This window comes from Ischnura elegans, chromosome 3 (genome assembly GCF_921293095.1).
Source record: "Ischnura elegans chromosome 3, ioIscEleg1.1, whole genome shotgun sequence".
Lineage (NCBI taxonomy): Eukaryota > Metazoa > Arthropoda > Insecta > Odonata > Coenagrionidae > Ischnura > Ischnura elegans.
This window is the reverse complement of record NC_060248.1, coordinates 73,082,013-73,103,870: the sequence shown is the minus strand read 5'-3', so window position 1 is coordinate 73,103,870 and position 21,858 is coordinate 73,082,013. Positions and strand designations below refer to the sequence as shown.

Here is a 21,858-nt window from a genome sequence, read left to right as displayed (position 1 = left end):
AATTTACAATTTAGAGAACTCTTACCATGCTGACCTTAGTACTGTAGATCTGTACCCGTGTGCTGGCTATTTTAAATAATTAAATCTTATTTCTAAATAACCAACCTTTGATTCGATAAATAAGTGTTTGGTATCATTTTAAAGAATGATATTTGTTTTATTCCTTTCAGTAATTTCTTTAGAGGCTAGTACTAATTTACTGAAAAAATGGCAAATTAGGATTTTTCGAAAGACGGATGACGTAATATTACGCCCATAGAAAGCTAAGTATTAATTACTTAGATAATTGTCAGCGCCGAAAGACTCCAAATAACTCCCATTGCCTTCTCCATTCAAAGCCTCTCTCATACCACTATCTCGTGATTTCTTCGGCGATTTTAAAATCGATCGCCGCCAGGGCGGGCAGTAGGAAATCAAAACCCCATGGAGAGGGGTTCCGAGAAATTCGAGGGTGTGCACATGTCCAAGGTGGAGGGTGCGGGGAGATCCGGTGGTGCAAACAGCCCCCACGATTGGGTTATTAACCCCATTTCACGTTTCCTTCCTCCGCCCTGACACTGTGATTGTTTTTCAAGCTCAAGAGAGCTACAGTGTCCTCAAGTTCTCCTTCCAAAAAACGCAAAACCACTTACACATTTAATAAAGGTATTGATATCTGTGGGGATTCTCGTAAAAACTTTTTAAAAAATAGGTATAACCCTCATAAGAGAATTATTTCCCTAATGTACAGCTAATGTGTGCTGTGCACGCTTAGAAGTTTAATACAGGTATTTTATCTCTTTCACCAAATAGCTCTTTGGTGAATTCCAAAGACTAATTAATGGGGGTTCCCCGGAGTTTAGCGACGCAGTAAAAAAATGAACCTCTATAAGGACGTGGATTGAGCAATACTTCACGATTGCAATGTCGAAAAAGGAATTATCTCCATTTCCACAGCCGCCACGGTTGGTTGAGGACGCTGTTAGGCTCGACGATAATAAGGTGAAATGGGGAGAGGAAGGAGTAAGGAACGAAAATGGGTGGAGAGGAGAAGGAAAAGTTTGCTTGAAGGAATATAAATACAGAGGATCCATGAGATGAAAGATAAATCACACAATTTTGAAATATTCATAAAAAAGTGAATTCCAAATACGAAAAGAAATTTAATTACCCGATTAGTTTGATAAACAACCAAGGTTTGATAGACAAAATAACTAGAAGAGCATTTCGGGCAGATAACTTACATAAAACCTTTATTGGTGATGGCAGAAATAATATAAATCCTTTTCAATAAAAAAGATAGATACATGCAGTATCAAGTCATAAAGTTCCAAAATTGATTATGGAAAAGAGGCATGGGCAATGAAAAAGGAAGAATATTCCACAATTAAAGCTGTTGAGATGAAATTTTTGCAACATATAGCCATTAGAAAGACATGATAAAACAATGAAAAGCTATAAATCTAGAATAAGGGTAAAAGCAGTAAACTTAAAGATAACAATAGTGAAAATATTTTTCCACAGTTATGACCACATGATGATGAAGACCAATGTCTTATTCCATAAAGATGCCTTTAAATTTTCAAATAAATACATAAACACACAAGAGAGAGAAACCTGAGGTATGATGTAAAAGCATACTTAGTACCAGCGGAGAAAAAAGAGAAAATTCCGATATAATATAAAGGCAGCAGGTGATGAATTAGACTTCCTCAGTCGATCCGTCATATAAATGAAACTACATAGACAATCGAATCACACAAAGGTGTGTGGAAAAAGAGAAGGTTTAGAGTCCAATAGTGGAAAAGGGGCTCAAATGTAATGGGAGGTGCGTGAGGGTGGGGAGGGCCAAAGACCACGCCCCTCACAGGAGAGGGTGCGTGAGGTAGGGGGAGGAGTCAGAGTAGCCCGGTGCGTACAGCGCATCATCGCGTGGGGGAGGGAAGGGATGCTGACCCTTGCACACCTACGCCCCCAACAGGACAAAATTAAGGCTCGATGAAGGGTACACTATCCTCGTTAACTCTGGAGCATTTCCTTTTGAAATATTTTACGCTACAAATTATGATACAAATTATTTAGAAAACTATTAAATTCAGTTTTCCTATATTAAAAATTATTATTTCGCTATAGAAAAGGGCGATGCAAAACGGAAATTGAGTAAATTCCAAGAAGGATGAAAGTACAGGTAAGGTCATCAGAAACCTTCACACTTACTGCAAGCGTAATAGGAATATGCGTTACTTCGAATGCTATTTTTTCTATTAAAAAATTTGGGAACTTGGAAATCATACTGAAGGGTCCATATAGAACTTTTGATAATTGAGAATAATGTGAAATACTGTGATTTAAGGTCTTTAGTTAATTTAAAATAAAATTACGCCAAAAAAAGTTTACTTAAATAATATTTAAAACATGATCCACCCTCGTATGCAGAGGATATGAGCCTGATATCATATGATCCTGAGAGGGGAATTGTCGTAACTCACATTTCGAAATTAGACATTTGTCACCTTTAAATTCCTATGCATTCCCCATACTAATTAATATTATTAGGGACTTCCCAACCACAAATAACCGACATTAAAATGCAAGGGAAGCAATTTTTAATACAGCCCGCTTCCTTCTATGGAACCGGTAATACAGGGGAATTTACAGACTAATTAGGATTCAGGTCGAAATAATTAAGTTTTCCAATAGCGACACGATATACAAAGATAACAAGCGCTCTATCCTCGGAATCCGCGGAAACGGTGTTATATCGCACACATCCACTATCTTTCAACCACACGCACGGCGACGGGGCGTTCCATTCAAGATCACCACTCCCCCCTCCAGCAGTCTACCACGTCATTCAATTCTTTGAAACCCCCCCCCCCCCCCCCCCCACCACCTAGGTCTTCGTCACTACAGAGGAAGGGAGAAAGGGAACCTCAGCGGCGATTGGGGAAGTAGCAGGGGGGGTGGGGGGGTAACTCCCCGCCACACTTTAAAGAAGAAGAGGACCGCACACTCAAGCAAATCGGCTCCAGTCCTCGTACAAGACGGTGAGCGGACTTTCTCCAGTAGAAGAGTCACTCAAGCTCCCGATATAGGAGAGAAAACATAGTGCATGAGCCAAGCAGAAAGGTGTCCCCACGTCTTCCTTCCCTTCATCCAACACGCCCTCGCCGACCTCACCGGATTTACTTCGACCGGACCCCCCATCAAAGTTCTGATTCTCCCCCCTCAAAAGGATCCAATCCGAGGGAGTAGGAAATTAAACCAAATTTGTTCGCCGCACCGTAGGATTTTTATCAAAAGAGAGAAGACAGTGCAGCGGAACTTCTTTAAAAGAGATTCGCGGAGTGTGTTTCATCTTGTGTTTGCCCTCCGTCGCGGTGATGGATTCACCGCGTATCCCCGTGTGCCAGCAGAGGTGTTGCCCCGTCGAGACAACCGCAAGAGCAGACGCAGGGAGAATGAAACACACAACGAAGAGCAGTAGGAAATGTTGCCGCCTAAGGATAGCAGCGACAGGTGGGCATTCATAATTTTTGCAGCGGTAGTGGCCTCCCGTTTTGTTTTATTGCACGGGGAGATTGTTTACGCGCGGTTCATTCTTCCTGCGACGGAAACCGGAACGAATCCGTTGGTTTCCGCCGGTGTAATGTGTGGACTTTCCTAAATGAGTGGAAGGCTGGCTCTAAGACTAGCAGATCCGGGATCATAATTATGCTTCTACGACAACCGCGTGTCTTAAATTTTCTGCGAGTGAAAAGAATTTGCAGAGAAAAATTTTACTCCCATAAATGTGAAGAAATATACTAGAAAGTGTTTCAGGATCAATTTTTTTGTTACGGTGACAAAATGAAATTCATTTATTTAATTTGACGACGAATGCTAAATGCGAAATTTGACGCGAGAGAGAGACAACACAGAACGTTAGCAATAATAGATTTATTTTCAGAAAGAACTCCAAATAGAGATAAATAATCCTCATTTAGAATTATTTCAAAATTATACAGGGCAGTTGGCAGTACACTAATGCGCTTACCTTTCTTTTTTTCAGGAATTAATCTTGTAGCACTGCTCACATTGCTCTTGTATTTGGCGCCACACTGCCACAGTATGCCGATCACGACGCCGAACGGCATTCTCGAGAACTGGTGGCACACTCCATGCGGTCCCATCGAGGAGACGACGACGAAATCCCCAATTCCACGTGGCGCGCAAATGAAGAGCTTCAGGAGGACGAGAACGCAGCTGCAACTGACCCACAGCCACTACAACAGTCTCCTGCTGAAAAGCATGTACAAGGATGTAAGTTCGAGTGTACTTCCTACAGTCCATTAGCCCAATCATGACCTATATAATTGGTTCAGCTTTTATCACAGCAATGGATTTTTAAAATTTTGATTTTACTCAAATACATTTAGAATTCAAGTTTTGGATACCATTTTCAAAGGAGTTGTTTATTAATTAGTACAAAAGTATGACAAAAAACTAACATTGTGGTGGTAAAAGCTATTCCGATATTAACATTTTTTTTGTGATTCAGCGTAAAATTGTGCGTCAGTGACATAAAATTAGCATTTATCGGAACATCTCATGAAACAGTTCCCTAAAAACATTTTTTCGTTGTTTACAGGCGCGTGAGTTAGAAGGGGCCTTCAGATATCATTGGCTACCAGATGCGCAAAAGGACTTAATATTGGAAAATTTGGAGAGAGTAGACACCAATATACGCGAAAAGGTAAGTTTTCGAAGAAACAAACACTTAATAAATGTTATAAAAATATGCAGAAATGATTTTCTTGTCAAACAGAAAATATGATTCCTCAACATTCGAATCCACTTATGAATTTCAAAAAATATATCATCTGTTCCGAAATAAAATTCTCGAATTAATTGGTTCAGCGTCTAAGTTAACATGATCTAACAATATTTTAATTCCTTCAGGCTCCTGAAGTGCTGTTTCAACTCCATAGAGACCTGCAAGCGTTCGCAGTAACGCTGGACAAGTTGTATCGTCACGTACACAATGAGGAACACAATCAGTTCGGCAGGAAGAGGGCAAGGAACCTGCTGGAGCTTTGCCTCGAACTTAAGAAGGTAATTATCTACGCAAGCATAATTCCGATATCGCGGTCTTATAGCACTAAAAATTATACCGCGTAATGTACAGCATTCAAAAGTATGTTCTCGATTCAAGAAGTTAAGTTTACACTTACGTTTCATTCAACTGTAAGAATCTTCAATATGAATGCTGTGCACTATAAAATGTCAACCGAAGACTAATGCTTTCCAGACAGTATAACGAGGATTAATTGCGCACTTCACACCAATTAAAGGTTCACCAATAAAAAATATAACACCTTTTCGACATATTTGTCCCTTTTCATTACTTTTTCTGGAGTCTTCATTGGGACGCACTAAATTTAAATTTACAGGATAAGATACTCCAAAGCGAGAACTTTAACTCTAACGATCTCACATAACCTGATTCTCATGCCTCCCACTAATCACAATTTCCGCTTTATCTAACAGCTCATGTGTGAAGTGGAGGAATCACTATCGGCAGTGGCGAGAGAACCACCGCGTCCACCCCTCAACTCCACCTACATCCCTGAGGACACGTGGGACTTGCGGCCGGACAAGATGGCAGTCGTTGTACAGGACTGGGGAATCCTGGAGAAGTACGGCAGGTTCCTACTGGACTGGAGATCGATTGTGGACAAGCTGCTGCAAACCGCCCCGGGCTCAAAGAAGAGGAAGCTGAGGGGCAAGGGACAGAACAAGAACAGGAGAAGGCCCAAAGGGAAGAAAGGGGCCCGCAAGGGCCAGGCGTCGCAGGAGGAGGCGGGTGCAGCGAACGAGAGCGCGGAGGAAAGGCCCAACGTAGGCCGCGGGATGGCCAAGAGGAAGGCCCACAAGGGCGAGCGAGGGGAGCGACGGAACAAGACGCGAACACAACGGCCGAGGCCGCCAAGGCCCGAGACGTCGTCGGCGTAACAGTTAAGTGGTTGAGCGAAAGAGGTGCACACTAGGGAAAAAATGAACTCAAGCTATTCCACATAGATATGTGCTTGTGCATCGGGTACCAGTTCCAAAGTATTGAACGCCAAGAACCGACCCATTTCACAGGACAGGAATGGTGTCGAAAAAAAGAAACAGGAGTGAAAACGATTTCAATCAGCGTGTCATGTGCTCCAGTTCTTATGATTCCCAGTTATTTATTTTTGCATCCATGGACAGTGGGGTGGTTTCCTATTATTTTTTTATTGCCTAAATCGAAAAATTATTACTCCTGGAGTACGTATTTCACGCATTTAGATTTTTAAATGACGATATCTATTTTTCGCGATTAAATGAAAAGTGAAAATTTTTAAGCGCCCGAAAACGCGACGGCTAAGTATGAATGCCGGGTAAACTCCGTGTGACTGGTTCCCGCTGCCGCTAGTGAGGTGACCTTGGGGCGACGCTTTGAGCGCTGATACGACGCAGGATCCTAGCAGGTAGCAGAGTACCCTGCTAGCTGGTAGCGCTTGGATTATAAGGATAAGGATTATTAATACCTTTTAAACGAAGAAAACTTTCCGACCTTAGGCAATCTTACTAAATGAATTAATCGCCTGATTCTTCCTCGCATATCTGAACATCACAGATGAGAAAGGTCTTCATTTACTTCATTTAAATCCTACATTGAATTTTTAATGCGTGAAAAATGTTTTAGAAGAGGTAAGCCAGTCATATTTTCTATTTTGCAACAATTGGCAAAATCTTTGCCCAGTGTGTGTTTACGTATTATTTATAAGTGATCTCAACTTTGACAAGGAAGAAATCTAGCTCCTGTTTAGCTTAATGCTAGGATTAATGATGAGTATGTTTTAAAGTCTTACAGTATTTTCTACTCTGTTATTCCAAACAATTTTTAAAAACGTGCTTGAAATAACGAAGCTAGTGGGATATAGTTCCTCATCCGGAAAGTGTTCCTGTGTTTAGTGCATGAAAGTCATTGACATTTGCTCACTTCATCGGTTCCTTAGCCACTTCGTTCTAGAAATGGCCTTTCTCCATACTTCATGTAATCTATTTAAATGTTATAGGATACGATTGTTGTATTTTTTTAATTTTAGGTTAATTTATTTAATATTTATATATTTATTAGTACTTAAAAGACTTGATTCTGTAAGAATCGTGCTCTATTCAATGTGATATAACTTAAAATATTCCAGTGTTATTAGGTGCTCTAAGTTCACTGAGTTATATAATCTAATTGATGTTATTTTATGTGGAGGTTGAATCCCGAAGTTGAATCTCAAGGGTGTCTGCCCTACTCGATGCTGCTGATATATTTTGGTTCATACAACTCAGTCTCAAGGTTTATAGCGATGATACAAAACAGATCAAATATTTTAGTTCACTCAATATGTGACCTGTATGGGCATGTGGGTCATGTATAATATGATCTACCTACATATTCTGTCACAATTGAGACAAATTATCGCACAGATTGTAAATACAAGATGCATCCCTTTGAAACACATTGCTACAAGCATTGCTACAAGTATTTTTAAGAGTTTCAGTTCCTGATATTATTTATTAATGTATTTTTATAAAAAATGTTTATTTTTTCAAACTCCAATTTTACATCCGGTTGTTATGACCTCATAATTGATTCAGTTATCCATAAAAATAAAATGTATGCTCATTCACTGTGTGTATGGTATAAAATATGCAAAATAGCAAATTCATTTTCACTTAAGTTGTCCAAATTATCAAATGTGCCTTCAAGTAAACTTCAACTGTATTATGATTTCCAAATTTTATCTTATGACATGTGAAAACAACAGTTCTCAACTAAATTGTAAATTGTATCACTTTTTCCACAAGTGGTACAATACTTCAACAGCCAACAAGTTTCCACTTACAGTATTCAATAAACATGTTCATGTTCTAATATAATTATGTCTAGTGATTTATAAACTTGAAATAATTTCTACCTGCCAATGACCTACCTACCATTTTTTCCTTGATTTCAATAATGACTTATTAAACTGGTAACCATGGCACTGGATTCATGAAACGGAACTTTGGGGCCATAAATGTATTGCATGTAGTGATGGAAATAATTGTTTCTTACAGAGGTAAGAAATGTAGTACCTACACAAAAAAGAATTATTACCATTGCTAACATATGGACATGCTAGCACGGTATGCCAAAATAAGCATTGCATCCTAATAATCCTAAGAAAATTATGGCATTAGTGAAGTCTTTGTAGCAAAAATAGGCATAATAGATTAGACTGAAGTGATCAGGAATATTAATTATTATTGATTTTTCATATTAATACATCAAGAATGAGGTCTGTGGGTTGAATAAGTAATCCCTAATTACACAAAGTTATGATTCTTATCCTGAAGAGGAGTGAACAGAATTATGCTTTCAGTAGATTTTGGTGGAACAGCTTACGACAGAAATAGTGCATGAAATGTAAATTACACTGAACCAATATTCTAATTAGTCAGCATGAACAATAGGACTACATCATAGATGGCGGAAGTCATAACATCCATGAATTATAATCTAAAGGATATATTTCAAGCGGCATTCGCTAACATTCACTCACACAGTAAACATCCATTCAAATGTGATTAAATACATCTAAAAATGTACATACCACAAAAAAGACACTGGTAATGAGGTATAATAGGAAGAGATGATTAATTAGCAAACATAATTAAGAGAAAAAATTTCCTATTTCCAATTCATGCAATTTGTAAAATTACAATAGAAGGTGAGCATACATAACTACTAAATGAGAACCTATCGTGAATTAATTTAACATGTTTACATTTATCGATACATGCCTCAATATCATAGTGAGCTTAAGGTAAGACAGTGGCGGATACAGATGGGGGGCGCGCGCACCCCCTTTGCGGGGCCACCCGTATTGCCAAACATAGCAGAACCATAATTTTAACTTTTTTATATCATAAGATGGCATTGTCTTGAATGTGTGTTAAATCACTTTAGTTAAAATTTCTGAAGCTCTGCATGTGACTTGATTATTTTTTATTGCGATAAAAGTAAAGGTAACTCAAGATGTCTTTTGCGCCACCCCCCCCCCCCCCCCCCTTGAATTTTCTCTGTATCCGCCACTGAGGTAAGAAGACAAGGAATTACCTGATAAAATAGGCACAGGTTACTTTATAAATTAGGTTTCAAAGTATAAATTTAAATTTCACTGAGCATATTGGCAGTAATAGCAGTTACGGATGACTTTTTACATTTTTTAGATTATATTCAATGGTATATTTATTTTTATTTTCTATTTCGAGAGCAAAAATCAACCAAGGAATCAGGCAATATATGCTTTCTAAGCATATTTAAACAATTAAATATGAATTAAAATATATTAATACCTGCAGCAACATATTTATTATCACATTACATTTATACCTTGACAGCTAGTATGAACTTTATTCATTGCTTTCATAATTAATTTCTTCTGAAGGACGTGACTGATCGTAATAATTACCAACATCCATTCAAATGTGATTAAATAGATCTAAAAAATGTAGATATCATAAAAAAGATACTATTTATATGGAATATTAGGAAGAGATGATTAATTAGCAGACATGACTAGGTAGAGATAGAGGTTTTAGTAAGGTTGCAGGATAATTCTGTTCTTACCTAAACAGTTAACCTCAGTGAAATATATGTACATCAATTGCCATAAGAAAAAATTTTCCTGGACCAGGAATCGAACCTCATACCTTTGCCTTTCCGGGCCACTGCGCAGACCACTAGACTATCCAGGTTCCTGAATTCCCATGGTAACTGTACCAAGGCTCAATATGCTACCTTTCACCACCATTCACGCTGCAGACTTTGAAATATTAATATAAGACACTGGTAATGAGGTATAATAGGAAGAGATGATTAATTAGCAAACATAATTAAGAGAAAAAATTTCCTATTTCCAATTCATGCAATTTGTAAAATTACAATAGAAGGTGAGCATACATAACTACTAAATGAGAACCTATCGTGAATTAATTTAACATGTTTACATTTATCGATACATGCCTCAATATCATAGTGAGCTTAAGGTAAGACAGTGGCGGATACAGATGGGGGGCGCACGCACCCCCTTTGCGGGGCCACCCGTATTGCCAAACATAGCAGAACCATAATTTTAACTTTTTTATATCATAAGATGGCATTGTCTTGAATGTGTGTTAAATCACTTTAGTTAAAATTTCTGAAGCTCTGCATGTGACTTGATTATTTTTTATTGCGATAAAAGTAAAGGTAACTCAAGATGTCTTTTGCGCCCCCCCCCCCCCCCCCCCCCTTGAATTTTCTCTGTATCCGCCACTGAGGTAAGAAGACAAGGAATTACCTGATAAAATAGGCACAGGTTACTTTATAAATTAGGTTTCAAAGTATAAATTTAAATTTCACTGAGCATATTGGCAGTAATAGCAGTTACGGATGACTTTTTACATTTTTTAGATTATATTCAATGGTATATTTATTTTTATTTTCTATTTCGAGAGCAAAAATCAACCAAGGAATCAGGCAATATATGCTTTCTAAGCATATTTAAACAATTAAATATGAATTAAAATATATTAATACCTGCAGCAACATATTTATTATCACATTACATTTATACCTTGACAGCTAGTATGAACTTTATTCATTGCTTTCATAATTAATTTCTTCTGAAGGACGTGACTGATCGTAATAATTACCAACATCCATTCAAATGTGATTAAATAGATCTAAAAAATGTAGATATCATAAAAAAGATACTATTTATATGGAATATTAGGAAGAGATGATTAATTAGCAGACATGACTAGGTAGAGATAGAGGTTTTAGTAAGGTTGCAGGATAATTCTGTTCTTACCTAAACAGTTAACCTCAGTGAAATATATGTACATCAATTGCCATAAGAAAAAATTTTCCTGGACCAGGAATCGAACCTCATACCTTTGCCTTTCCGGGCCACTGCGCAGACCACTAGACTATCCAGGTTCCTGAATTCCCATGGTAACTGTACCAAGGCTCAATATGCTACCTTTCACCACCATTCACGCTGCAGACTTTGAAATATTACACATACCGCCATGCACTGCTTTAGTGCAGATTTGAAGCTCTAAATCTATTGTGGCTTCATTTAAGTCCTTTATCCCTCACGATGGCATCCTTGATACCATGATCCTCGGTACAATTGCCATGGGAATTCAGGAACCTGGATACCTCAGTGGTCTGAGCCAGGGGCACAGCCAAGAATTAAGGCTAGGGGGGGTTTTAGGCACAACTAATACTTCGGGGTACGGGGTATTGCATACCCACCAAGGTAAGCAGGAGTTGCAGGGGCCCTCCTCCAGAAAATTTTAAGATTAATGGTTCAAAATGGTGAGTTTTACGGCTTTCTGAGGGATATTTGATTAATCATAACACTATTCTATAAGTAGTACTGATCCAATGTAAGTAAAATGAATTAAACTCAAAAATTTCTCTGAGCTCTGGGGGGATTTTATCCCCCAAAACCCCCCCCTCGCTGCGCCACTGGTCTGAGCAGTGGCTCGGAAAGGCAAAGGTCAGTGGTTCAATACCCAGTCCAGGGGAATTTTTTCTCAGAGTTCATGCAATTTTTCACTGCCGTTAATGAGACAGGCTTCGAAATACAGTAAACTACAGTTTTAATAATTGTTAATCCATATCTTAGGTTCTAATAACCATTTTAATGAGTAACCTATTACTAATTGAATATAAAAAGAAAAATACTTATTCAAACCCACAGGGAAAGAAGTGGAAAAGAAGGCATAAATTGTGAATAAAGCTATTGCGTGATCATGAAACTAACTTACTTAATTTCCCCACTGAACAATGTTCTAATTCAATGATTACATCATAAGGGGGAGTTGCAATACTAAGACTTTAGGCCATCTATGTCACTTAGACTGTAGGTATTTACCTAATATTATATTATAATGGCCATTAATGTCTCATCAGAGCTGAAAAATTGTATTTGAACCTGAAAACTTGTCTACCTTTCCTAATATCTTCTTGTGTTTGTCAGATATAGATATATAATAAATACATGTATTCTGTCACTTAATCTTCTGTCTGTCTGGTCTGTCGGTCTGGTGTATTTTGGCAATTAATATGGGCTATTAAGAGGATGTTTCCAAAAGTGAAGAGATATTTTCATCTCCAACTATGCAAGCTCAAAAGACTGTTTTACACAAGGTACATACTTGCACAATCTGACGTGTGTATGAAGGCATAGTGAAAATTGTGTCATGTAAAGTGGTGAAATGCTAGAACACATGCAAGAATGCGTGGACATGAGATGACAAAATAGCCCATTCTAATTTCATTCGTGCACTCACAATTTCACGCCATATTAATGCAGTTATAACCAGCACAATTCCATGCCCATGTAAAACGGCCTTTAATAACATCAAAATAGCACCATCATTTAGCACTTCAGCCCTTAAGTTGTTTTTAAGGATGTTATATTGATGTAGACCCTGTTAATTAAGACATAGGTACTTAAAGAAACAATCATAGTTACTACCTTCTATGCATCATGATGTGATCATTGTTCAAATCTTCAAGTCCAGTTGACTCAGTTGAATTATTTTCTCCAGAAAAAAACCGAAGGAATTCAAATGCACATCCACCACCAGGAAGCTGAAGAATTCACAAAGTAAAATATATTGGAGCAATAGGCCGGAAGAACTGATGTTACAGGCAGGATATTGTCCATGAGCCTTATTCCGCCATGAATATGTTATTTTAATGCATATTTGTAAGTGCTATCAGGGTACAGTCAACACTACAGTCCCTTAGCATGCTTAGAGTATATCCCTAGAACTTTCATCTGCCATGAAAACCTGCATGATTTCAGAAAAATGTGACTTCTGAAAGGAGAGCAATAGAGGAATTCCTCTCAACAACCCCTCCCCCATTTCTCTCAATCAAACAAAATGGATATAATTTTTGAAGCTTGACAGGGTTGTCAATAAAATTTGTGAACACTTTTATTCATTAAAAGTTCACTGAAGGTGAGATAAATTGGCTTCAGGAGTGCAGGTGGGTTCCCAAACTATCCAAATTTAATGTTTCCTTGGCAGGACAAACAAGAAAAATTCATCACATGAAGAGTTAATGCAGACAGCTACCTCAGAATAGTTGCTCTTTGAATCCAGTAATACAAAACTATAGACTTGGCCAGGGGCGCCGACTTATAAAAAATATTGGGGGGGCCCATATCCGAGGTCTTGCCCCGGGAAGAGGTTAATTTCAAAGTGTGTCGCAGCACCGAAACACTATCATGATTCACACCACCTGATTCAGTTAACCTGCTTTACCTTATAATTATTTGTTTTAACATATTATTGAATTTATTTTAAAAGGTAACTATTGTCAAACATGGGAAATAAAAATTACCAATATATTTTTGTGATTTCACAAAGCATAATATAACTTAATTATTTTCTTGAAACATTGAGGGGGCTCCGCCCCCTCAAACGAATCTTTGAGGGGGCTCGGGCCCCCTCGAGCCCCATGGAGTCGGCACCACTGGACTTGGCCACTCATACCATTCTCGCCCTATACTTTTCCTGTCCCTCTCAATACCCATCAGGAGCCTATAAATAATAGAATTTATCACTTCCACCACTATATATCATTTTCATAATAAAACAGCATCATTTTCTGGAAAATACCAGGACCAGCTTAAATTGCCATGAAAACCACATCCTCAGACCACAAAAAGCTAAAAACCTAATATATCTCCATAGACCTGACTTTTGGAGTGGGTTTAAGAGTACAGACAACTACGCACTATAGCTGTACTAAAATTCAACTGTGGAGTTTCAATTTAATGCAGTCTACAGCACAATCCTAGAGTGTAATTGGAGTACAGCTCCATAACAGCCATACGCCTGTAAAACCACTTTTTCAGAAATGGGTCACTTGTTAAAATAGAGGAATGAAAGAATTCCCATATGATACCAAGACAACGAATAAAGTGGAGTGAAAATTTCATTTACAAAAGACGGAAAAAAAATATGATTATAAATTTACAACGGTTACACCAAATAGTTTAACAATTGAGCTTTCTTTGAATTTTCCCACACTTAGGTATTGATTCTCCCCGTTTTACCAATGGCATAAAAATGTAGGTTTTAGTATTTTCCAATTTGGAATTCCCAGAAAATACTGACATAACTGTCTGCAGAAAACATTAAATGCAGTATTCTTAATGATGAATTTAATGCAGTAATAAAACAAACATTTTCAATGTGTCCCATCAGAAATGTTCAGTGTAAATGGAAATAAAATGAGTCAGAGGGCTAGTAAATCAGTAACCCAAAAACTAAATCTCATGACATTTCCATTTTTCTCAGTTTTGACTTCATCGTATATGTATAAGAGTCCATAGTAGATCATATTCATAGTCAGAAGGAATTCTAGCAATCAAAAACAAAACAGTGAGTCCTTGGATGATTATTCTTCAACTTCAAATATATAAATACATACAGACATATACATAGGTTGAAAAAATTATAGTTCCCCACTCACGGGCCTTCTGCTGATATAGGGAAAGAGGAGGAACATGGAGCAGCCATTGCTTGGGCCCCAAACCCAAGCTTAGTAAAATTCCACTGACTGTGAGAAAATTAGAATGCTGTTTTTTGACATTATCCTTGAGCTTTAGATTGAACTAGAGAAACAATCATCAAGTACCACCTCGGCTTGGTTATTAACTTTTGTCCCACCAGTATAGATAAGAGTACAGAAACTACAGAGGCATTATAAGGATTTCCTCACAGGACTACATATTATCAAGAGTATCAAAATTTTTAATGATACAGCAGAAAGAGCTGTAAAATCAATAGCAAATCGCTACCTTGGTTTGACAAGGTTCTAACTGACCTTCAGCTGGTTTTGAGAAAAACCTTGTCAAAGTTTTAAAATGCTCTATTTCTATTATTAATAGGAGTTTATTTTTGATTTTTGGCACATACACTAGTGATCCACTAGATACACTAGTAATTATTACTTTAAGAAAATATGTTATTTATTTTATTTTTTTACATGTTTATATGAGTAATAAAATAAGTAAAATGCAGTTAGAACCTTGTCACAACAAATATTAGTTTTTTCTCCTTGCAGTTGGAACTTTGTCACTGTTCTAAATCTGTTATTATTTTACATAGAGGAATAAAAACCGGTGAACACATAGAGAAACATAAACTTAGTTATCTTGAGTGAAAACACCAAATTTTGCAAAAATGTCGGTTAGAACCTTGTCAAACCAAGGTAGTGAAATTTCTTATGGACAATAATTTTCCTAGGCATGGAGAGGAAAACTTCAATTTAATATTATCCTCATCAGTTGCTAGTAGTAGGAAAGTATACAAACTTTGATCTTGTTTTTTCCAAGAATAATGGCAGAAATGTTGCTCCCATAAAATAGGAAATGAATTTTTATTACCTGTTTTTTCCAAGATGGTTATTCTTTGAGGAACAATCTTCACTAAATTTTCCCTCCTTAAATAGACCATTCCCCATGCAATTTATAGCGTGAAATTTTTGGTGTGACCATTATTTCAGCCCCCGACAGCTCAATGATCTTTAAAGGGTCGAAATTACCAGTCCAACGGCACCTTCCATCGCCATGCCTTCAGAACTGCCCTTGAACTGGCCACAATGTTTTAAAATACAAATGTAGACCAAAACAGAGCCCAAAAATTTTCATCAAAAAAAAAGGAAGAAACAATATGAGATATCTCTTATCTGTAGTTGATCACACAACACAAAATTATTGCAACACAATGGGTTCCAATGAAATAATGCTGAAACTACTACTTAAAGATATGTGAATCTTATAGAGAAATGAACTCTAATTGTGTTAATTGGTTTCAAGCATGTCTTAGTAGGTACTTCATTAAGAGACTTAAGCCAAAGAGATCCTCTAGCACACAATGTATGAGTTGAATACGTATTAGCATGCTGGTGGGTTTCCTTTGACATAAGGTAAATATGCAGATGGTTGCCATTTCACAGGGCACTATTTAATCTCACCAGGGTGTGACACACAGGTGGGAAACACTCCACTATAAGTCAAAACAATTTTCAGGTTTAAAGTATACTGGGACTAGCCACCGTGATAACTTTAATACGAGTCACCCACAATGCACAATTGTGTGAATAATCTGCAGAGAAAAAATCATCCACCTTGACCAGGATTTGAACCCAGATCCCCCGAGTGCTTTAGCCAGTTAAGTTACCAAGGCGTCATTTCTCCAATATCTATAAATATCCAGTATCACCAACTCCATGGGCCTGAGGGGCTCGAGCCCCCTCAAACATTCGTTATGGGTGTGAGGAAAAAATGTGTCAGGCTTGCCAATTTTCCCCAGTGTCCAGATATCAAGATTCTAGTTATCAGGGTTCTAATGTTGATCATATGACTCTTCTAAAATGCTTAAAAAACTTAAAACTCATACTTATAAAATTTCTCGGGGCAAGATCCCCAGTTTGGGCCCCCCCAATATATTTTTGTAGGTCTGCATCCCTGCAAATATCCATAGAGAAAACTCATCACAACTCCTCATTCTGCTAAGTGGTATCAGCCCAAAAATATATTGAATTGAAAAAAATTTGAATGGAAAACATTGAATTTTCTATCATTCCTAGAGGAGGTTCAGCATGACTCATTGTTGGGTCAAATGCCATCTAACATTTTAAGAAAAGAAGGCACAGAAATCTTGACACCTGAGAGAATGGTAACAAGCTTAAGAACTTACTTCTTTTAAACTGGCCAATTTGTGGTGGTTACCTCGGGTGCATTCATTGGTTTCCGGCTCAACTTTGAGGAAATTAAATCCACGGAAAAATCTGTGGAAAGCAACAAAGTCTCCTTTTCATTTTGGTAACCTCGGGTTATTTTGAAAATTCTAAACTTAATTCATTTGCATTTTTGCTTGACTTCCCAAGCAGTAATCAATATCCCAAAAACATCCAGACTACATTGTCAGCATAAACAAATGACATCCATGCAATATGTATGTTAATCTAATTAACACAATATGGATATCTGTCAAATATCCAAATGACCAATTGACCAGCCATACAACATTGCATCTATGTCCAACACTGGACGTGGAGGTTCATATTACAACATCTCTTACTTCTTGGATATCTTCACCAGGGGTGCAGTTAGAAATTAAAACTGGGGAGGGGGGGGGCTTAGGTGCAACTAATTCCGGGGTGTGTGGGGGTATGGAATACCCACCAGTATAAGCAGTAAGTGCGAGATTAAATAGCGGAATTTCAAGAAAATGGTTCCCAAACCCCCCCCCCCCCCCTCGCTGCACCACTGATCTTCACAACATCTAATAAGTGCATAATGGGTGTGCTTATTATGGTTGTTGGTTATCCCAAGACATACAAACAAAACTATAGCATGCTACCTATGGGTACTGTTTGGAATAACAATTTTTTAATACCACAGATATAACAACTTGGATACCTATGCGATGCTATTTTTACAGTTTGTTGTGGATGTTGATGGATCATCACTGAGTGTATGATACAGCTAAAAAATATACACAGATGTGGATCAAATGATACTTTTAATGAATAATCTCCTGTAAAGTTTAATAAAATGTAGAAGAAAAATATTTTCTGTCGACTTATCAACTTTCAGGTTAAAGCTAAGAAGACAAAAAAAGTTTCAAAAATGTTAAAAATAATATATGAAGAAAAAATAAATTTGAACTGCGAAAATGCCATCCTGTTGGTGAGAAACCATAATTGCTAAGGAGATTATAAGGAAGACGGAGAGTCTATATAAGAGAGATAATAAGAAAGTCTCCTCTATTTTTTCAACACCATCAGGTCTACTATGCATAGCAGTGGGAATTCAAAGTTAGCCCCCCTTCCTCCGTAGTCCACCCCAACATATCTTCAAACCTCAGGTTCAACTTCAAGCTGTTACTTCACCTACTTAACTAGTCACCACAGGGTACCGCATACCATTCACAAAATACCATCATCAATACAGGATAAGAAGCTATAAAAGGGTAGTGGAATAAGTTAGGGTCAAAGGAAGTTTTGAGAAGGGATAGTGTTAATTAAAGAGGCTCAATTTAGGAATATTCAATGTAATATCTTGGCGTTAGAACTTTAAGGTTAGCCACCAGAGTGAGTTATAGGTTCATAGCGTTGAGATACATGGGACTTACTTGAAATCCTTCTCACACCAATAAAGTGAGAGCAATTATTTAAATGCGGTTAATTATAAAAAGTCATGCACTAACTATAAAACATATATATGGCAGTAAATTGAAGTTTTGCCGACGGAGCTGCATTTCATGGTTTGCTATCACAATAATGTGCACAACACAGCTGTATAACTTGCATTGAAAATTCTACCTGATGAAAAAAATTCACACTTGAAATGGATATGTACTTCTTTCAATAGACAAGATGGAGAGTAAAATAGAAAAGCTGAGGAGGACGAAGTTGAAAAGATAACCCAGTCAACACAACAATTGTGGCCACAATGTGGCTGTACTGTGGTCGTAGTGGGTTGGCATTATGGCCCCATAGTGGTTTTGACCCCCGGCCATGGTGTGGCTCGCCATAATGTGGCTTAAGTGTGAATAATACACTTTTTTATATCAATCAACTCCCATTTTAATAACTTACCAACTAACCTGTATCAATAGCAACCGTAATATACTTATGTTAATAAATGTTTGGTTTGCCAATCTGTGGCATTCCTGAGACGATTCACAGTGTGGCCATAGTTTTGCATGTTTGGCAAGCCACACTATGGTTTGCCACATGGCAACCACAGTCTGGCCATAATATGACAATCTGTGGCTAGCCATAGCCATAGTTGCCACAGGTAAACCACAATTCGGCCACAGTGTGGCCATAATTGTTGTGTTGACTGGGAATAGTATGAAAGTCATGAATGAGATTACACACGCCTAAGTAAAAAGAACATATAGGAACACATAAAGGATTAATCATCACAAGAGAAGGGTAACAAAGATGGACTTGGATTTTCATTTTAGTTAATTAGAACAACAATAGCCACTCTGTCCTATGTTTATAGACTATGAAGTTGTTTCCTACCGCAAGGATTTCTGAACACACTGAGTTATTGGATGATTAAAGCTTCAAGTATGGGCGTAGCTACGGTCCCAGGGTGGCCTAACCCCTTCAAAAAGCTCGTAGCCATACCAGAACAATGTGACAAAACGAAAAACATAATCGCTGCATTATACAAAAATTTTAATCAAATATTGGGCCAAACTATTAAATGTTCAAGGGGATAAATATGTAATCCCGCCTATCGGGGGCACACACGACACGCCTCCGGATGTTGGGTATTCCCCTGCCCCTCCTTCCCTTGGCAAAAAGCCCTGTACGAGCCCATGCCCACTAGGTAAAGAAATGCAATTGGCAATGTAATGTCGTTGACATGAGACATAAATTTCTAGGAGGGCCTTTACGAGTAACTTTTTGAGAAATAATTGTCATTTGCATTAACTTTTTCGAATTGCAAGACTATATATTTACCACTATACATTCGCCTAACACGGCCGATGATGCTTCACAGTACGCAAAGCGATCCAGAAATAAGAATGAAGGTACACATTTTCACTCACAATTCCGAAAAAAATAAGCCTTCGAAGTACACGAAAACAGATTCAAGTTAGCCAAATATTCACGATAGCAATCTTACCTATGAAACAACAGGATCACGTTAATCAACACACACAGTTTGAACTCCAAAATAATGTTTACCAGAACACGTAACAGAAACTAACCAACTGAATTTTCGAAATTACCTTTTGAAATTTATTAGACCCTTCGGCACTATTAGTTAATAGTCAAATATAAAATGTTTAAACATTCACTTAGAGAGCACACGGTAGGGACATTTCTAAGAAGGCGCCCGATATCCATGCCCATGTCGCAAGGGAAACATTCGATTATCCCGATTATCCCCTCTGTGGACTATCGCGCTATCGATAGTAGCACGAATATCGCAAAAAAGGTCTTCGAACTGTTTCACAGGAATATAAGGTATAATTAGGGATATTAACCGAAATTTAAACACATGATGATGTGATGAATCTAATTCATTACTTTTCGATACTGTTTCTCGCAATTTTAAACATTATTAAGGCCGTTTTACACGGGGCACGGAATTGCACAGGTTAGAGCTGCATTAATTTCTAAAACGGCGTGGAATTGCGCAAAAGCATGGACGAAATTAGAACAGGGGCTATTTTGCCGTCTCGCATCCACGCATTCTCGCATGTGTTCTAGAAATTCACCGCTTAAAGGCCGTTTTACATGGTACACGGAATTGCGCAGGTTAGAGCTGCATTAATTTCCAAAATGGCGTGGAATTGCGCGAATGCATGAACGAAATTAGAACAGGGGCTATTTTGCCGTCTCGCATCCACGCATTCTCGCATGTGTTCTACCAATTCGCCGCTTTACACGACGCAATTTTGATTGCGCCTTCGCACGTACGTCAGATTGCGCAATTCCATGCAAAATGAAAAAAGTGGATCGCACTTTCGCATTGCACTCACTGCGCCGTGGACATGTTAAAAAAACCGATGCGACCGAAGCGGCAGGGATCTCCGCCGCTATGCAGAGCCCTTGAATAATAGCCCGCGACTTATGAAATAATTCAGCATACGGCGACCGTTATAACATTTATACTTGATTCGCATGAAAGCAGTAGTAGGGAAATATGGTTTCTAGCGCATGACGTCACAACGTCGCCTCTCAAACCCCCCCCCCCAGTGAATTCCAGACACGTGCCGAGGTCATAGCTTTAACGCGTGACTCCCACTCGAATTGGATATGTTCCCATTGGTATTTACCAACATCTTCTCATGCGTGGATGTAACGTGAATCGTATTTCCCCGTCTCCGCATCGGAAATAACCGAGATTACACCTCTAACTACTTTGTTATTGAAAACGTTTGAAAATAAATGCTTCTAAGTGAAAGAACAAGTAATTATCAGTATAAAAGGTCTTTTACACTTTTTCGATACAAGTCATAGTTATGAAGATAAATAATATATTGTCTTATAAACAATTGTTGATTATTAAAAACAGCAATAACTTTGTTAATATTTAGGCTATGATCACCATTCAAATTCGTATTATCATCAAATTAAGTCTAGAATACTTTCGCATTTCCAAAAATTCGCCACCAAAGCGACAAATACTCATTTTCAGAACCCTCCTCAAAAACTGCACATATTGTCTATGGGGTGAGGGAAGGCTATAAGTGAAAGTCGTTTCTAAGCGATCTAAGTAGGATGGGGAGGTTACGCGTAGATTTCCCCTTCCACAACGCCTTCTAAGCAGTATATATAAAGCCGTGCAGACTGAGTAAATCGCCAGCGGCCTCAGAACTAGTCTGAGGTCATCGGTCCCACAGTATCAACGAGTAGGTCTTCAAGAAGTGAATTCTGTATGAATTCTTTATGAATTCTGCATGAATTCCGGAAGAATCATCAGAGACCCGGACGCCGAAGGAGTTTGCTGCATTGAGGTAAATATAATCCGTAAAACTGAGCTTTCCGGATTTTTTTCTGTTTTTTCTATTGCTTCTGGAACTGGGAAAATTCATAGTTGGTTATGCTCGATGCCCCCCTTCGACTCCCGGTGAAAAAACGGGATGAAATTTTTATATATCCTAGGATACTAAGGGTATGGTGAAAATCCTGGTCCTACCCTAGTAGCACAAAAAGGATTATATCTGTATATTTTTAAGATTTCGAAATACATCGGTATACATATTTGCAAA

The 21,858-nt window shown here is 38.0% G+C and overlaps 1 protein-coding gene and 1 long non-coding RNA gene across 2 annotated transcripts; one reads left to right on the top strand and one right to left on the bottom strand.

Moving 5' to 3' along the window:
• Positions 1-3,019: 3,019 nt before the first annotated feature.
• Positions 3,020-6,265, top strand: LOC124156011. The gene is made up of 5 exons (XM_046530293.1): positions 3,020-3,498; positions 4,031-4,281; positions 4,610-4,714; positions 4,921-5,073; positions 5,509-6,265. The coding sequence occupies exons 1-5, from the start codon at positions 3,363-3,365 to the stop codon at positions 5,971-5,973; spliced, it is 1,110 nt and encodes a 369-aa protein (XP_046386249.1). The 5' UTR covers positions 3,020-3,362; the 3' UTR covers positions 5,974-6,265.
• On the bottom strand, positions 4,172-19,977 carry LOC124156013. The gene is made up of 3 exons (XR_006864250.1): positions 19,870-19,977; positions 16,810-16,900; positions 4,172-4,260 (listed from the first exon to the last, which is right to left on the bottom strand). It is a non-coding gene; the product is annotated as an uncharacterized LOC124156013 (long non-coding RNA).
• Positions 19,978-21,858: the final 1,881 nt, after the last annotated feature.